At 37.8% G+C, this 20,137-nt stretch overlaps 1 protein-coding gene across 2 annotated transcripts in view; it reads left to right on the plus strand.

Moving 5' to 3' along the window:
- Positions 1-20,137, plus strand: part of KCNQ5 (potassium voltage-gated channel subfamily Q member 5) — a 540,177-nt gene that overhangs the window by 312,200 nt on the left and 207,840 nt on the right. For both annotated transcript variants that reach the window (XM_054569623.1, XM_054569624.1), the window contains exon 2: positions 19,869-19,959. In XM_054569623.1, coding sequence (XP_054425598.1) covers positions 19,869-19,959 — 91 coding nt within the window. The remainder of the gene's footprint in view (positions 1-19,868; positions 19,960-20,137) is intronic.

Here is a 20,137-nt window from a genome sequence, read left to right on the forward strand (position 1 = left end):
TCTTGGAATACTGTTCTGTGTTCTGTGGAAAACAGCTTAGGAAATTCTAGAGCGCTGCACAGGGCATTTTAGTATTAACGTTTGAATACAAACTCAAAGCAATGAAGGTGCAGAGAAGACAAAGATCATTATGTCATCATAAGCTGATGAAGAAAAGAATCTAAGAGGAGGTTGGACTTTAAAAGAAATAAAAGTGTAGTTGAGGGGAAAAAAGCAGAACACTGAGATGGGGAAAGGGAAACTCAACCTGTATCACCCAAAGTATTCACATTGATTATTCTGGGAGGTGGGGCAGCAAAGGAGTAACAATGATTACTAGGCATTTTGATTTTCTAAGTTATATGTTTCTGTACTATTTTCATGCTTGTTTTTACAATACTTAATCTATAATATGATTGCTCATCCTTATAATCATATTTTTCTAAAACTCACTAAGGTTCACCTATCAGATGAACTAAGATGTATAGAGATATTTATTTCCATAATTTGTATATATGTGTGTGTACACACACATGTGTATGCAATATTCACAAATAGGTGTGCAAATACAATATCTTGATCAAAAACAAGTTGAAGCACCAAGGTCAATTTCTGTTGTAAACTTGAATAACACCTGTTGTTTATTCATCTCTCAAGTATGGCTGACTTCAGGGATGAGAATAAACAATGTGGTCTCTTACTAAGTTTCTTTTTTGGCTAGTCATCCTATCAGTACGTGATAAATTTATACCTGAAACTAATGAGCTGAGGAGGAAGCTAAAAATAGCCAACTTGCAATTCCTAACTATAGTTTGGCTTCTGTAAGAAAGAGGCTTTCAGTTGCTCCTCAATTTGAATGTATTCATTTTTAAAAGTACATTTTGTTTTAAAAATGGCAAATTCAGATATTCCTTAATACTTAATAAACTACTTGTGCCTAAAACACAAGATTTTTTCTATATGAAAATATAACCAAGTTTGAAAGTAACTGAACTGAAAAGCCTTTAGAAAAAGCAAATACTTTATAAATATTGCCGTCAGCTTGCAAAGTCATTGTTTCTTTCATCTCCTTAAGATATTATTCTTAAGGGAATGGAAAAAGATACGTATATGAACTTGAGTGTAAATAAATGTATACACATATATTTGACAGGTACACAGGTACACAGGTATAACATGTATGATTGGACCATGTAAAATTGCCAAAATTTAATTGTTTCTGATACAATAAAGAAATTTCATAAGGCTCAACCTAATAATTTAACTCACTCATTAAGTGGTCTCTCCTCACTTGGGTAGACAGTTTGCTGGTTGTGTCGGGTGGCATGTTGACTTGCATCACATCCCTAATTTGGGTCAGAATAATGTTCTCTTCTGGCTTCCTCCACTTCTATATCATCCTATTCTGTCTCTTGTTATCTTCTAAAGATTACTGGACTAGCAAGTTACTTGTAGTTGTCCTTATATGCTGATCCATTTCTTGGTTGGCAGATTGTCTGACCTTAGACCTTAAAGGTCAGCAGAAGTCCTTATATTGAGTTCAGTATCATGGGCACAGCATTAGTCAACTAAGGTTGCTCTTTCTGTAATATCCGTCCTTATTTCTATTACTCTTGATGCTATCTAAAAGAATGCAGAGGATCCTAGAAATGCAGGTACAAGGGGCTCTGTAGGATGTCAGCCTCTAATTGTCTGATGTCACTGCTGAATTGCTTGGCAGAAGTTCTAAAGGCCTGCAGAGAAGACTGGTTTTGGGACAAATGCTGTCAAGAAGTATTTCCCCCAATTCAAAGACCCCTATATTCATTGTAGCATTATTTATAATAGTCACGATATGAAAGGAACCAAAGTGTCCATCAATAGACAAATGGATAAAGAAGAGGTGACACACACACACACACACACACACACACGAATGTTACTCAGCCATTAAAAAAAAAGAATGAAATCTTGCCATTGTGACAACATGGATGGGCATAGAAGGTATTGTGCTGAGTTAAGGCAGACAGAGAAAGACAAATATCATATGATTACACTTATATGCAGAATCTAAAGAGCAAAATAAATGAACAAACAAAACAGAAACAGAGTCATAGATACAGAGAACAGACTAATGGTTGCCAGGTGGGAGGAGACCAGGGGGGCTGGGTGAGAGAGGCAAAGGGATTAAGAAGTACAAATTGGTAGTTACAGAATAATTGTGGGGAAATAAAGTAGAGCCTAGAAAATATAGTCAGTAATATTGTAATAACTATGCATGATGTCAGACAGGTACTAGACTTATTGGGGTACTAGACTTATTTATAAGCTATATAAATGTATACCTGAGACTACTATTGTATGTCAACTATAACTGAAAAATAAAAAATTATTTTATAAAAGAAATATTCCCCCAAACTCAAGCATGCTTATATTCATTTGTCCCCTATATTTCTTTCTCCACTGCACACCACTATGATTACAGATCAAAATTACTACTAGCTTCCATGGATTAAGTATCTAAACCCTGATGTGACTGTTCAACAATTGGATTATTCCATGTGTCTATTACATATGCACATGTATACAATATCAGTACAATGATCTGAAAATAAAAATTGCAGTGGGTTTTTTTGTAGAGTTTCAATAATACCAAATCTACTTACCCCGTTGAGAAGAATTAGACTGTACAAGAGTTGTTAAATATGACCTACTGAGTTTTGTGACAGACATTTGTCTGTAGAAACAGGAAAAATTGCTTGTTATGTTTTTCACATGTTGTCAAAGGTTGCACCACCTTCCTTGTTACTGGGAAAGAAATTCTCTAACCATAACAGGGTTCGTCACATCCTCTACCTCTGCAAACCACTGTCAACCCAAACTCAGACCGCCATGCCAGAAAGCTGGTTTTCAAATCCTACTTTTCAGAAATCTAATGTAGAAACAGACTATGTATTAAAAGAACCAACATTTCTTATGTACTAGTGAATAGGTGAATATTAAACATAGCAATCAAGTAATACAAGTTAATGAATAATTATTGAGTTGCTTCTTTGTATAAAGCTCTGATGGGTAATATTGGTGCCCAGTAGCTGTTCAATGAATTTTTCTTCAAGTCAAAGAAGTAAGGAAAAGGCCTTCCCTCAGGGCCTTTATAATCCTCCCATAAGAGTACCCGCTGTTTATATAATGCTTTTATTTTATCACATACATAATCAAAACTTACCTACCTATGGCATATATTAAATTTTTCATTTTACAAATGAGGAAACCAAAGCTCAGAGGAGATAAGAGATATGACCGAGAGCTCTGTATTAGTCAGGATTCTCCAGAGAAACAGAACCAACAGGAGATGTATATATAGGATATTTATTATAAGGAATCAGCTCATGTGATTATGGAGGCTGAAAGGCCCACAATCTGCCACCTGCATGCTTGACATCCAGGAAAGCTGGTGATGTAATTCAGTCCTTAGACCTTAGAACCAGGGGAGCCGATGGGGTAGATATCAGATCAGGGACAGGAGAAGAGGAGAGAAGATGTCCCACTTCAAGTAATGAGGCAGAAAAAAGGGAGTGAATTCCTCCTTTCTCTACTTTTTGTTCTGTTGAGGTCAAGAGAGCCTCACTCACAGGGAGGAGCAATCTACCTCACTGAGTGCACCAGTTCAAAAGCTATTCTCATCTGGAAACAACCTCACAGACACATTCTGATATAATGTTTATTCCGGGCACCCCATGGCTGGTCAAGGGGACGCATAAAACTAACCATCACAGGCTTCAAGGTAGGAAATAGTGAATGAAACTAAACTAAAATCCAGGACTTCTACTTCTGATGCCTGATCAAAAGAGTTCCACCAAACCTCCTTGACTCACTAAATCAAACTAAAAAGGGAAACATCTCAGCAAACAGAAGAAAATGATATCCACTATTCATTCACCGTTGCCTCAAATGAGTAGAAATTATTGTCCCAATTTCAACAACATGTGGCCCTCAGTTAATAGTCTCTTGACTTTAGATTTTTGGTTTACACAGTTATATCATATAAACAGGATTATAAATTTTTTCATTAGTAAAAAGACAATCCCTGTCCAAAAAAAAAAAATGTTTACTTCATAGAAAGAAAAATGTACAAACACTGGAATCTACAGTACATTTTAGAGATGCTATGGATTTTTTTCAAGCATTTAATGTTAAAGACTTATTCTCAGATGCATTTTAAAAATATGTATGTGTATAGGAACATTATTGCATTTGCTCTTTTATTGGAGGGTGGGGGTTTTGTAGAAATCCTTTGAAAGACTGAATTATTATGGAAAATCATTTTGAAATTTGAGAACATTAAATTACTTTCTGTTCCTCAGAGTTTCATGGCAAAGAGAGATGCTCTGGAAAACTTTTCAAGCTCTTAAAATTTTACAGTGATGGAAAAATTGCCTGACACCCATTGCAAATAATATAGTACCTGGTTAGTTTACTATTGCTTTTTGCTCAATAAATATTTTCCACCAAGCAATATTAAACAGAAAAGACAAAGATCAAATATTCTTCTGATCAATTGGTGCTTATTTTATCTAAATCAAATGACAAAATGGGACTAATAAAGAAAGGAAATTGTTCTTCTCTTAGTTCTGTCGATTAAAAGTAGTAGTAAATTTGGTTGTGCCTAAAGAACTTTCAAATGTGTGACATCACTTTGCCTGCATCTATTTGTCCTTTGGTTATTTTTCTTTTTATTTAAAGAGACAAAAAGCATTCAGTTCTATAGACAAATTTTTTCCCATGCTTTAAATTTATTTTGAATGAAATCCTTTAAGTCTGAAACATTCTGGAGTTAAAGTACACTCACATGGGTTTCTACCACAAGGACTTGAATCAGAGCAGATACACTTTTCTTGGGGATGAACATCAGAACAGAATTACAATTGTCTGCCAGCTGAGAGGGGAAATCACATTGTTGACCCTCCACTCTAAATCAAGTGTTGGCAACCTATAGCCCATGTACCAAATCTGGCTCACTGCCTCTTTTTGTAGATACAATTTTATTAGAATATAGCCACACCCATTTATTTACATATTGTCTGTGGGTGTTTGTGCACTACAGCTGCAGAGATAAGTAACTGCAAGAGAAACCATAAGGCTCCAAAGTCATATATATTATTATCTAATCCTTTACAGAAAAGTTTGACAATCCCTACTGTAAATCTTTCTCCTTTCCCTTCCTTTCCTACAGATGGCAATAATTAGTGAGAAAAGATAGCCTAGAATGTCTAGGGCAAGAAATGGAAAATAATGCTTTTGGTTTGTTTGGTTGTTTAGTTTAGTTTTGTTTTGTTATGTTTTGTTTTGTTTTTTGGACTGTGCAGGTGATGTGCTTCTAGGTCCCTGCCAGTCTCATGCATTGAAGGACCCAGGAATCAGAAGCCATTCCTGACCCTTCACTAGCATGGCCTTTCTGCCACTGCTATCTGAACAGAAGCCAAACATCAGAGTATCCAGAAACAACTGGATTGCGAACAGACAAGGATGTTCAGGTTCATTTAGTGCATTCCTGTCACCCTACTGATGAGAAAACTGAGATATGTATCCATTTTAGATGGGAGGATGGGTGCCCCTGAAAACTAAGAATTTAGGGCCAAACATCCATACAATTATCACTTTCAACTTTTACATCATCCGTCACCACCTAATATGTTTTCGTTTCAACTCTGCGCCTGAAACAATGACAAAATTTGAGTAGTCATCTCTAAAATTTTCAGTGACTGGCATAACATCATATTAGATTCCATTACGTTTTGTCTCCCCCTTTTTTGTTTCAGTTGTGTTTGTATCTACACGAAATCACCAAATTTGATGTTTTGGTCACATAAAAAAGTTTATGTCTACCTATATGGCAGCAGCAAGAGAAAGCAGACTCTTCCACTTTCTTACCAGAACCTGAAAGTGTGTGTACAGTGTTTTCAGCTGACTGCAAATATATTTTTGGAAGCAGAAAGTACGTGCTGTCTAGTGTCCATCTACAGCTTGCCAACTTTGCCAGTCCGTAAAACAGTTCAGTGACTCTACACAGTGTGATTCTGGCTTTGAGCCTTCTTTCAACTCAGGTCAGCAACCGCAACAGGTGCCATTGCAGGCCCATCCTTAGAGAAGCCCGCATCTTCCCTCTCCCCTGGGCAGGTACTTACATGTGTAGTAGTTTCAGAGTTTACAGTTATTACTCTCTGGAGACATCTGTCTGCTGCGCTTATTTTTTCCTGATGCCGTACCCCATCATGAAGTCTACCGCCAAAAGTCCTTTAACTACTCAGGAAGATTTTGTTTTCTGCTGCTTTAGTCACCTTACTGCTTTATTTCTGTAGGTCAAATACAGTAGAGGAAATCAGTAACAGTTCCCCAGCCCATGACCACGGCCCTCACAGCATAACCTGGCTTCATTTGGTTACAAGTTTTTATTCCGTGAGAGCTTGAAAACTCTCACTGCGTGAGAAGCGATGGGTCCCCTTGTGCACATGTGCAACAAAGAGCTGCATGGGGGTTCGCCATGTAGTGTGAGTGCTCTCAGAAAACCTTCCGGCGTAAACCTGTTTTAAAAGCAATTAGATCATATGGGTTTAATCAGTTGAAATGTACCAAATTCATAATTGAATTTGTATTATCAAATATAGTACTTTAAAATAGCTTTTTGTTTTCAGGGAAAATAACTTCAAGCCTATTTTTAGCTCCTTTTACTTTTGTTCCTCATAATAATATTTTAAATAAATGTACTTCAGAATTTCTATTTTTAATTTTCAGGTAATGTAATGGTTATTATCATATATTCATAGAAAATTGCAGTGATTAAGTCCTTATTTGCCTAATAAATTTATAACCTTTTTATAGAAAAACAATTCAGGCCAGACAAATATTGTCAAACATCTTTTAACATATGTTTTCAACCTTTGCCATAACTCACTTTCTACATAAACAAGCCCTTTGAAATAAAGCCTGGAAAATTTAATCCACATGGGTTCACATTATCAAAACTATTAGGCTGGATTACTTTCCATGGTGTCAGCACCAAATTATCTCTTGAAAAGATGACTTTAAAAGGCACATTCATATAGATTTTACAAATATTTCTTCCTCACCCTCTACAGATAACTTTTATTTCATTCACAGTTATAATTAGCATGCTTTTCGGACGCGGCCCCTTTCTCAGTCCGTTGGAGCAGCTTGCCTGCTCATTCACTCAGCGGCTGGAGTCAGCGTCATTCATGGTCTTGTGACAGTGAATCTCTGCCTGGTCAGTTTAACTCAGGCCCCCTTACTAACTGCCGGGTCTTCCCAATGCTACTACTCGCTAATTTAGGGCAGCCTCATGGTTGGTTCCCAGAAACTAGACTAATGAAGGACGGCATCCTGAGTTTCAGCTCACCAAAGCTGCTGTGTGTCAGGAAGATACTGTGACTAGCCAACCTCGAGAATGCCGTTGCACTGGTTCAAACCCAGCGAGGACGTTGTCATTCGCGAGGGTTTGCTTAAACAGATGACTGAATTATTTCAGCACCTCAGGCTTTCCTGAGCATGGTTTCATGTTTTACATTTTCAGATGTCATGAGTTATAAGCAGAAATTTTAAATAAATCACTTTAATTCTTGGTCATAATTATTGTCCATGATAATCAAAACTTGTAATTAGGTTGCAAGTATTTGTCAATGCGATGCTCAGTGAGGATTTTAAACTCATGAATATATATGTAATATACATATTTGTTATGTTAAAACACCAATTTTGAGTTTGATGCCCTCATTTCATCATTAAAACAGCTGTAGGGGAGAGACAATGAGGCATGGGAAGCTGAATGGGACAGAAAGCTGGAGCTTGGGGACCGCTGACGTGTGACTGGCTGCCTGTGGCTGCAGGCGGGAGAAGCGGCACACAGAAGGGTGACGTTCCCTTATTATATCACATTATTATATTACAGGGTGACATTGTGCAGAAAATAGAAAGGAGACAGGCCTGCCCAGAGGGCCTCTCTGGAAGAATGGAGGAGTTAATAATGTTCTGGTGCAGATCTTAAAAACCAGACAAAGGAGTCTGAATATGACAGCAAGAGAAAGGAACCATAAGTTTTAAAACAAGGCATTGGCATGATAAGAGCGTTCTCAGGGCGCAGGGCTGGAAGGCCTCTGCAGGCTGAATTCCAAATGTGCTATTGCTTAGGCTTGGCGGGTGGTGCAATTTCACTTCTGAAATTCAATAAATGTCACTTTTTTAGTAAAACCTTCCCTGGCACTCTGTCCAAACTTTCAGATCCCCCAGAGTATGCATCCTATCCTTTTATTCGGCTGTGTGTGGAGTTTTTCCCCCCTCCTTAGCAGTTATCACTCTAACACTGCACCCATTTTACTTATCTACATATTTTATGACCTAATTGCCTACTAGAATGTAAAGTCTACAAGGGCAGAGATTTTTGTCTCTTTTTATTCACTACCATACCTTCAGCATCTGAAACACTGTGTCATACATACCAGGCCCTGAGTAATACATGTTACATAAATAACTAAATTTATTAGCACTTGTACCAGGCTTAATTCTGGTTACTAAGTAATAAAGTGGCAAAAAAGGAAGATGAACTTCCTGTCCTCCTAGAGCTTAAATTCTAGCAGAGGAAACCGAAATAAATAAGAATTCCAGATGGTGCTGTTTGCCTAGAGGAAAATATAACAGGTTAACAAGAATATAAAATATGTAACAAGAATATAAAATATAAAAATAGAATGCTCTCCTGTTGCATGCATTGCCTATATGACAATAAGAAAGACTGTTTTTGTTTTTTATTTTAAATTAATTGGCCCTAAACAATATACACCGGTTTTTGATCTCAGTTATGTTTTCTGAGGAAAGGACACAGAAACCGAGCTCACAGAGGTAAACCTGACTGATGGGCTTCGAAACTGCTGACCTCAGGCCCTTTAAGAAATAGTGTTCAAGTTGCCTCGTTCTAATCTGGAAGATCATTCCCAGTCACTCCATTCAGCCATCGACTGCCAGGACGAAAAACATGCTTTTCGACTGCTATTAAAAAAAAAGAGAGAGAGAGAAAGAGAGAGATTTTTTATTTACTTTTGATAGGCCATGATTCATTCAATTTATTTTAGACCAAGAGAGTGTCTTCACAGAACTCAGACTTGTAATAGGTACACAGAGAAGGGCAACCATTGAAAAGTCTAAATGCTCCCATCTTGAGACCACTTCTCAAGGAGGTACGGTCCTTTTTAGAAAACACAGACTGATGCAAACAGAGAACATAGATAAAGAAACATAATTAGAAGTAAAAAAAAATTTTTACTTTTTTAAATTTTTAATTACAGTGGACATACAATATTATATTAGTCTTAGGTGTACAACATAGTGATTAGACATTTATGAAACTTACAAAGTGAACAACCCGCTAAGTCTAGCACCATCTGATACCATGCAGTTATTACAATACCATTGACTATATTCCCTAGGCTGTACTTGGCGTTCCTGTGACTGTTTTTATAACTAGAAATGTGTACTTTTTCATCCCTTCCCCTTTTCACCCATTCCCCAACCATCAGAATGTTCTCTGTATCTATGAGTTTGCTTTAGGAAAACAATTTTAATAATAGTAAAAAAAAAAGAAAAAGAAAAAGATTTGAAACCCTAAACAGAGACCTATTAGCAGAGCTAGAAAGTAGCATAGAAAGAAACCAGCCTTGTCTACTCAGACATTCTACCCAGAAATCCTCCAAAGAACTCAGATTTTTACTATGCATCTTTTAAGCCTAGAGAAAATGGAAGGCATGTAACAAAGAACACATTTTTTTGTTAAAGAACCACAATCTTTAAGAATAATTTCAGATGGTTAAAAAGCCAGAAAAATCAGAACATACCACAAAAAAAGGGTCTTTTTTCCTTGAAAATAAAAATCAGGAATAGAGAAGATACAGTCCCACTGTTGGGGACCAGTGCTGTTACAGTCGCACAGAGGAAGCGAAGGTCTTCAAATCCTAACCTATTGCCTTTTTTTCATCAAAAAGCATGATTTTCAAACTAAAAGGCATTTTTTAATGTGGTTCAGAGAAAATTAAAATATATAACTGGCAGATTGTTGCCCATTTTTACTGAGTTACTGTTGCTGGTTCCAGATTTATTTTGTTTTAAGATATCAAAGAATTTGTGGATGAAATTGAAGAACTTTTAATAAATTTATTAAATCTTGAAAAATGCAATTGGTGCCAAATGACCAGAGAGAAGAAAATATTCTGAGTGTCAAAAAAAGTAACAAAAAGGACTCTGGATTTTGTATATTGATAAGCTCAATTACAACTAGAAATATCCCAGAGAGAATAGCAAGCAAATGATTTCTAATAAATTCAAAAGAACAGCTATGATTTCTGGGAAGCAGAACAAATTCACAAGAGCAAGAAACACTACACTAATGCTTCTTTCCTATTTCAATAAGTTTATCAGTTTGCTATATCCGGGGAACAGAGTAGATAAAAATATCTTGAATTCAGCCAAGCACTGGAAAGTGTTTTATAATGTTTTGAGGATTTACACCTGGTGCGATGTCTGCAGAGACAAGCCATGGGGTGTGTAAGAAATCTCTGAAGAAAAGTGTAGGCCATTTGAAGATACTTGGCATAGGGAATTGGTAATTCATGCTGGAAATAAATGAATCAAAATTAATGTAATACAAAGTAAAAATAACAAATGTAAAATTACTTTTCAGAAATCCAGGTGAGAGAAATCTATTAAGTTTAGTTTACATTAAGTTGAATTTGAGCCAGTGATATCATTTGCTTCTTTAAAAAGAATGCAACTTCAAGCTGCATGAATACTCCCATTCCAAGTAAAGAGTAGTGATATCCAAAATCACATCTTTAACATTTTTGTATTTAGTCAAGTATATCCCAAATACCCTGTATCGTCCAGAAAGGACTTACATCTGCTAACAAAATACATGTGGGTAAAAATAAGCAAAGGTCTGTATTCCCACTAAACTGAACCCTCTGTTAGGCATAGACCATGCCTAAATTACTAATACCTGTAAGTATTTGTGACTGAAATAATACAGTGAATGTAAGGTAATGATAGGATGATATAAAGAAGTCAGGAATGAAGTTAATCCATAAATATTTACACCAGAAAGATCTTCACTTCTAAGCTTCCTAGCTGCCAAGGCAAAGAGACAAATATGTTAAAAGATCATTGTCTCCATAAAGCAAAACCCCATCATGTTTTCTAGAAACAACAGATAATATTTTGGTTTGATGGACCATGAAATTTCATTTGTTTCAAGACATTTCAGAGATTTCTTACAAAATAACTGCTCATCTCTGGACACTTTTCACCAGGTACGAATCCTTCCAAGAGTTGTATCATTCTGCCTGAATTTCTCCTTCTTTTCCTCAAAGATAATATAAAAACTTTCCAGTGCTTTGCTGAAATCAAAATATTTTATCTATTCTATTTCCCTAATATAAGAAACTGGCAAACTTATCAAAATAGAAAACATAGTTTCATGTTTCTTGATCTTGGTGAACTTTTCTTTCTAGAAATCATAGTTGTTCTTTTGAATTGACTATAAATCATTTACTTGATATTATATCTGGAATATTCCTAGGAGTTGAAATTGAGCTTATCAATCTACAAAGTCTAGAGTCCCTGATTTGGAATATTTTCCTCTTTCTGGCCATTTGGCACCTATTACATTTTTCAAGATTTATTAAACAGGGGTGTCCAACCCATGGCCCACAGGCCACCTGCAACCCAAGACGGCTATGAGTACAGCCCAACACCAAATCGTAAATTTACTTAAAACGTTACTTAGTTTTATTACTTGAATATGTACATTTTCTATATTAGTGATCACAAACTTGGGACCTGATCAACAATTTTAAGAGATTATTGAAAGGGCCACTGCATATTTAGGGTTATTATGTGATGACTTTTTTGCTTATCTGTGGTGGCAGATAGCCCAAAAATTATGCATGGACTTTTTTTGCTCACCAGTTTTACTAGCATTGGTGTATTTAATGTGTAGACCAAGACAATTCTTCTTCCAACATGGCCCAAAGGTGCCAAAAGGTTTAATGCACTCCTGTATTAAGTTTATTAATAAAAGTTCTTCAATTTCATCCACCAGTACTTTGATGTCTTACAACATAAATCTAAACCCAGCAACATGAATTCATTAAAGTGGCCAACGATTTACCCATTGTATTGCAAAAAGATTTTTTTCATAACAAAATCCTGAGAAAAATTTCTCACATGATACCCCACTGAGCAAGTACAAAATAAACTACAGAAGTCTTAAAATACTATAATAAATTAATTGAATACTTTTTGTTTCTCAATTAAATAGCAAAAAATCAAACACAGTTTAGTGAAAGTATCACATGAGGGATCGAGGATATGAGGTCCAAATCCACAGGTTGTCAATGGTAGGTTTGCTCCAGACCCTGCAGTGTGGTAGAAAAAAATACAGGAAAATAAGCAAATGAATATCTTTGAGACAGTTCTCTTTGAAACCAAACTTTTGCTCATAAGTAGGCAACAGAAAGTTCGAATTTGGATTTCCTGGCAAGAATCAACAGTGCAGATATTTATGTTCTTGACTCAATGCTCAATATTTTGCTTAGACTGGAGAATAATGATGGGCCTGAGTCAAACTTTGAGGGATGCAGGGACAAACTGGTTATACTTAAAGACCAGTGACAAGAAGAGTGACAAATCTGGCCGTTGTTCCATATGCAAAGTAGACAAAAAATTGGACTTGGTAGATTTAATCTCAAGACTGACAGGGAAGTCATGTTTAAACCAAATATCTGAAGAACTATAACATATGGAGGAGGGAGCACATGTCCTCTGTAGTCCAGAGCCTAAATGAGGATGAATATGAGTCAAGGGCCTGGATAAGGAGACTTGACTCAGAGGGGAAAGTCGTCTTCCCACAGTCCAGCTATCGATAAGAGAGGATTGTGCTGATTAAGGCCTGGGAGGGTTCTAAATGCTGGAGGGATTCAAGGAGAACCATCTGCACAATGGTCTATCAGTGATGTTTTTAAAAATACTGATCCCTGTCTTGAGAGGAGCTCAGTCAGATATTCTCCCAGCCCCAAGGAGTGAGAATCAGGCTAGGGGTGCTCTCTGTCTGTGTTTAGAGTCGAGGGACCGCTCTGAGGGTAGGATCTGGAATTACTGTGCATTCCCAAAAGCTCCCTTCCGTCAACCACAGCCCTCCACAGAAAGGCGCTGCACGAGCAGAAACTACTCTTTCCCATTTCCTCGGACTTCTTCTTAGCACCACACACATGTAAAACACACTTCATTTATTAAAACTGTTAGCTGATGATACCACGTCACAGAGATAGTATTTATTGATTACCATCTTTGGTAATATTTAGGGTTTATTGCACTTGGAAAGCAGAACTGTGCGGTGTTTTTAATTAAATATTCCAATCACCTTTATGGGCACTAAAAATGTTATGTTTAATTTTTATTGTTATGCAATGGAAGCCAGGGCATTCTGTGAATAGACTTCACATGTAAAATGCCCTTCTTTTATGGGAAAATTATGCAGAAGGACATTTTGCAAAATGCCAAGTTTAGACAGAAATGTAAATTTGAGACACTGGAAATAAAAAATGGGTTCCAGCCATTCCCCTGATGATAAGGTTTTAATTTCATTAGGCAGCATGACCTCTAAGAAAGTGTCACACCGGCCAGTAGGTCGCCTACAGCCACAGATGCCAGCATGTCTCCAGTCATCATAACCCATGGTGCACTTGTGAGGACTTCCATCACATGCGCTGAAGTACACACTTTATCAAAGCAATACTTAAAAATGTATAAAGAGCCAGAGGCAGGGTTGAATTTCCTTTGGAAATTATTTCTGAAGAATTATTTCCATTAAAAAAAAATTCTATTTCTTATTAGCATTTTTTATTTTAATCCCAAGATTTCATTCCATTTAAGACATTTAAGATCTCTCCTGTCCCAAAGTTTTCTAAATGGTTCGCTTACATGGAAACCCAATAGTCCAGCAGGACATTTGCAGAGAGCACCTTCTAGGTAGAAGTGTGTGGACATTCCAGTCCACAAGGACCATGCTGTTAATTTGCCTTCTCCACTGAGTTAAACTCTTTGAGATGTCTACTTTAAACATAGCCACGTTTCTCCTTTCTTTACTGCCTTTCTTCATAATAGTTTGTGAGTGACTGGGATTGTGTTTGTGTGCATGACATTGTGTAACTTGCCATGGTCCATTTGACAAAACATCCACTGAGCTTTTGTGAATCCTTTGTTTTCATGTCATTTTAATTCTTGCTAAATGAACCGATGCTTGAAGCACGAGCTTTGGAAGCTGGACATCATCTGCTCCACAAACACCATGATATTTCCAAGTGAAGCCTTTTTATCAAATTAAATCTGACAAATTGATTCTTAATTAACCCACAAGAAAAGTTGATGGTGCTTTTCTTGAGTACATTTAGAGGCCTTTTAACTGATAATATTTTGTATCATAAATGCCCCTCTCCTCTTACAGTAATCAGTGCTTTCTAAGGAAAAAGTATTAGAAAAAAGGTCTGCATCAAAGAGAATTTCTTCAGAAACAAAAATAGAAATGATTGCTTCAGGCAAAATAAAGGCCAGTGGCTGTTACAGAATAATTTTGAAGGAATATGGATCTTATGATATCTCAGGATTCATGTATAAAGAAAAAATATCTGTATTTTTCCAAGCTCACCTTAAAACTTACCTGAGTGAGCAGGTGACTCATGCCAAAATGAGCCACTTCCCGGCTCGCAGCCCCTGCCTTCCTATTGCCCACCACAGTTATCTAAGTGTTTTTATGTGCCATGGATCCTTCAGCCGTCTGATGAAGCCTATGAACCATTCCTCAGAATAATATTTTAAATGCATAAAATACATGTGATTACAAAAGAAAAAAGTTATGGTGACATGCTATTATTAAAATAGTAAACAAGTTTGTGATATAGTAATATACAACATGCTTCTTTATTAATGCACTGAAAAAAACAACCCCCAGCAGTGCATCTAACAACTACCAAAATCCTGGAGTAGTGAAGAGCAAGATCAATATTTGAGATGAAACAATTATGGATTCATCTACAATTGTAAAATAGAATATGAAAATATCTGTGATTTCCATGAATGGCAACATCATTCCGTCTAATGACTAATGACTAATACCATCATGGTTTGTTGCATGATTAATGACAAATAAAAATGTAATTTTTCTCCTTTGTGTGTTCAGAGCCCCCATATATTCTATCCACAGACCCCTTGGAGGCCCATAGGCCCTAAAGTAAGACACCCTGTATCCAATGACTCTTACCCCTTCTCCCCCTTTTATTCAACCAGTAGAGAGGCAGAGTAGAGAGGTCAGTTGTCAGCATGCATACATGTGCGTGGGACCCTCGGAAAGCTGGTGTCAGCAGAGCCACACTCACACCCCAGCAGAGCCCCGTGTCACTGCCAGTGAGCCTGACATCTGAACACTGTCACCTCGGAGGGATCATTCTGTGTCAGTTCAGTGCTTCCCCAGCCAGTGAGTCTGTCTCTGGCAATGCTATCCATAGCCAATACATAGCAAAATGTGTTCTTTTTTCTCTAGGACATCATTCTCCAAGGTTGAGAAATGTTCCCCAAACATCCTTTATGCTTATTTACCTAAACCTTACATGCTTGGTCTGCACTCTCCTTAACATAACATGTTCCATACATTCACTTCCTCTACAAAAAAAGTACTCCCACATCTCCAACCAGACTGTGTGCCTAAGATTTAGAGCCACAATCCATATGGATGCCTAAAACTGGATTTTTCCTCTTCTCCTAACAATGTTTTTCCTCCTGAGTTTTCTCCTCCTGGCTTGTTAGGAGAATCACCAATAACTAGGTATGGACACTTCAGACTTTCCAACCACTACACCTTCTCTCTGAACTTTACTCCCCAATCTAATAATTATGAAAGGCAGGGCTCCTGTACCTACAGCATCTCTCCAGGCTGCCTTTCTATTCCATTCTCCTTTATAGCAGTTACTTTACAGCCTAACCTAGATCACCATTACTTTTGCCCCTGCTACTCAAATACTCAAATATGTCCTAACATAGCTGATGCCAGCTTGACTTTACCAAAGGGCAACTCCACTGAGCTACACAGACAGACCTTGCCAAACAGGCTTCTCCCCCTATCATGGCCCCAGACTCCCAGGTCAGCCACCTGTCTGGCCTCATGCTGCAAACTCAGTAGCTTTGTGTTCCATAAAGCAGCTAGTAACTATTTTACCTCATTTTCTGGCTTGTCACGTTTCTCGTCTTGTGTCCTCCTTCTGACAGGTGTTTCTCCAGAAGCTTCCCTTCCTTCAAAGACTATCTCAAGCCCCGCTCATTTTTGAAGGCTTTTTGGATGTGCTTCCACCACTCCCAATCTGACGACATAGAACCCTCCCCACGTCTGCCTCTCTGGCGTTTTTCTCAGGACTTACCTGCCTCACCCCTTCATTATGATCCATTATGTTCACTACCCACTGTGCTAGATTTTGCGTTCCTAAAGGATAGGGACTGCTTTAATTCATCCTGGTGTCTCAGTATTCTTGGCACACTGCCTTTTACAATGGGTACTCCATACATGTTTTTAATTGAACTGAAATGATTCTTATACAGAAAATGATTTTGCAAGAATGACCAACCTTACACTTTCTATGCACTGCCAAAGGATAAGCTAGTTAGCAGGTGGTCACTAACTCTAATTTATTGATTAATTAGTAAATTTTAGTGACACTGTGCTTGCACCTGGCCTTAACCCCCACAGCCTCATGGACAAGGTATTTCCACCATTGTGCAAACTAACTCCTGCTGGACCTTCAGGGATGAGTTGGTCAGTATTAACCCCAAGTCTGGTTTTTTATGGGCATGCAACCTATGCAGCCCAACACTTAGAAGGGTGACACATTGGTGTAGTGTTTTGCTGTCTTCATCTTGAAATTCTTAATAATTTTTTAACAAAGTCCTGCATTTTCACTTTGCACTTGACCCCCAAAATTAAATATCACCAGTCCCACCTAACCCCGCCTCTCCTGTGTGCTCCGCCATCCCCTGTATTTACCCTATGTTTGCAATCATCACTCAGAATTTTAATGTTCTGTTTACATCTGTTCACTACTCTGTGTGCCTCAATAGACACTAAATTCTAAAGGCAAAAAAAGAAAAGACTTCTGTGTATTGTTATGTCCCTAAGACTGAGTCTAATATTATGTACATAATCAATATTTGCTGATTGGCTAAATGGATGAGTGGCTGAGGGAAAGAAAAAGGGGAGGAAGTGATGAACTAATCATGTTTTTTACCATCCACACCGCTTGGGAAGCCAGAGCACTGGAGGTCTTTGAACTGCAGCCTTCAGAGCGGCCCCCTTAGCAGTGATGGAATCCTAGTGCAGAAACTGCTCCTGTTAGAAAGGAGGGTAAGATCAGCTCAAGGAGGAATATATGGGCAATGTAGTGACATGAAGTAAAAATATTAAACGGGAAATGATTAATGAGGAAGCCACCCTCAAAGAGAATCATGATATAGATCTGTTTTGAATACAAACATAGCTACCAGTGGGATGCTTTTGAAGGAAGGAGGTGTCTTAGTGATTAGATAATCCCATGCTTGCTTTTCCTAAAGTTCCCTGGTAAACTGGACTCATGGGGCATATCTAGAGAACAGGTACTCACCAGAAGAGAAACATGTCACTGTCTGTATTTGATGCCATGTCATCCTCCAAACTACCTTAGTGACTCCTGATTTTCATCTTCTCTTTAGGAGTGTGCAGGTCATATATAGGTGCAATGAAAATCAATTTCTAGTTTGTCATTTTCAATCCATTAGGACCAATTTAATAATCTAAAATATCTTGAGTCATCATACTCATGAGTAAAAATTATTATGACTAGTTATTAACATCATGTACTAGGTGTTTTCACTAGTAAACTCCTTTTCCTTAGAGAGTTCTATTTGGAATGATAACTACTTCCCTCTCAGTGAACAGGTAGAGAAGTATCCCCCAAGCCTTGCTGGGCCAGCAGTGTGATTGCCGTTCTCATCTACGGGTGCTCATTCTGCAACACTGACAGGGCAGCCAGCCAGGACAGACAGTGCCGGAACCCTCTTCCTGCTGCACAACCTTGGATGAGTTACAAAATGTTCTTAATTCTCAGTTGCCATATCTATAAAATGGGAATAATGATATTCCTGTTCCGTACATTTATGAGGATAATGCATATGAAAGAGGCTGAGCCCCGTGTAGCAGCTTGTAGAAAACCCTCTATGGACGCTGGGAATTGTTTTCAGCATGTAGAATATGCACAATTATGAACTTGCACTCTGGGTCTGTTGAGTTAAATACAAAGAGATACATGGTATCAGTTAGGAGTTGGAGAAACTCTTCCTCTGAAGGGCAGACAGTAACTATTTCAGTCTTGTGCACCATACTATCTCTGTCACACTACTCAGTTCTGCAGTTGTAGCAGGACAATACATAAACAAATGGGTGTGGCTATGCCAATAAAACTTTATTTATTTTTTAAAAATACAGCCATTAGAGAAAAGATCTGTTCCCAAGACTGTAATTCACCAATCCTTGGCTGTAGGCCCTTGAGACCTCCCAAGTGAGGTAGAAAGGCTTATAAGACTTGTCAAGGCAAGCCAAGCGGAGTCAGGGACTAACAACTCCACTGCCGTACTAAAGAACATGGTAATTGATATTTTCAGGGGATTATTATATGAAGGGAGATTATTATATGAACTTCCTAGAGATGAGTAAAAGCAAAAATTATGGCCTAGAACAAGCAGCTTGGGTATTGTTGCTTTGGTTTTTGGGGGGTTTTTTGGGTTTTGTTTTGTTTTTTTTTGTCTTGCATTTCAGGATAAATAGCTTCAACTTTAAAACAGAGCCTTCCTTTTTTATTAGACATTTCCTTGGGAACTTGGCTCCCCCTCTGCACCTTCGAAGTTCCATATATCTAGGAATAAAAACCTTTGCAGATTGATTAGTACAAAAGTCTGCTCCCGACTTTCGCTCCTTTTCATTGCATATGGACAGACAGCGGAGGAGTCCTTTCTCTGGTAGTTTGCTAGCTGGTAGTAAAGAAATGGGAAATGGGTGTCGGAGGAAATCATTCCCTTCATTTTTTTATTCTTTTTCTCATTATAAAGAAATAACAAGAGAGAATCTATGAACAATATCAGACTCTGAAAATGAGCCAGGGACATTGTAACAACCCCGTAGAACACTTGACAGTTCACCAGAACTGCTGAACATGAGGCAGATTCTGCATCTTTGAGAGAAGAGCGGCTACTGCACGTGCTCCCAGGATAGGAGAGCAAGAACACACTTTCTGGGCCTTTCTCAGGACCCTGGCACTTATGGGAAATTCACAGATTCTGAGATGTGGACATTTAAATACAGCATGCAACACACATCCACAACCTTCTCTTCACTAATAAGGGTACAATATGAGAAAGGAAACAAGCCAAAAAATAATGAGGTAGAATATTTGCTCACTGTTTTATGGAACAAAATCTTACCGAGTTTACAGCATGGGGTCAGACAGGTGGCTGAGCTGGGAGCCTGGGCACATGATAGAGGGAGAAGCTTGAATGGCAGGGTCTGTCTGTAGTTCAGCGCAGTTGCTCTCTGGAAAAATCAGGTGCACCCTACCTCATGTTGTATTTTGCTATTTAAAATGGCTAGTCCCTTCCAGAGCTTTTGTGATTTAATCGATGCCAATTCAAAAGGATCTGGTGCTTTATTCATTAGAAAGAAGAAATTAAGTCTGTCGTGTAAGACAAGGTTCTCATCAGATTTCTCTTTTTTTGTTGTTTTACAGCTTTCTCCTTGTATTTGGTTGCTTGATTTTGTCAGTGTTTTCCACCATCCCTGAGCACACAAAATTGGCCTCAAGTTGCCTCTTGATTCTGGTAAGTGAAACCTATGAGCAAAAATGTACATAAAGCTTATGTAATATAAGAACTATCTGTAATATTTATATAATGCATTTTATCCCACAAAAAGTTCTATCTAGAAAAAATGTTACTGTGAAGTATGAAAGTTTCAAAGATCACTGAAACATCTGCCTACCATTGTAACCTTTAGTCA

This window comes from Pteronotus mesoamericanus, unplaced genomic scaffold, assembly GCF_021234165.1.
Source record: "Pteronotus mesoamericanus isolate MK-2021 breed Mesoamerican mustached bat unplaced genomic scaffold, CSHL_Meso_final contig_20, whole genome shotgun sequence".
NCBI lineage: Eukaryota > Metazoa > Chordata > Mammalia > Chiroptera > Mormoopidae > Pteronotus > Pteronotus mesoamericanus.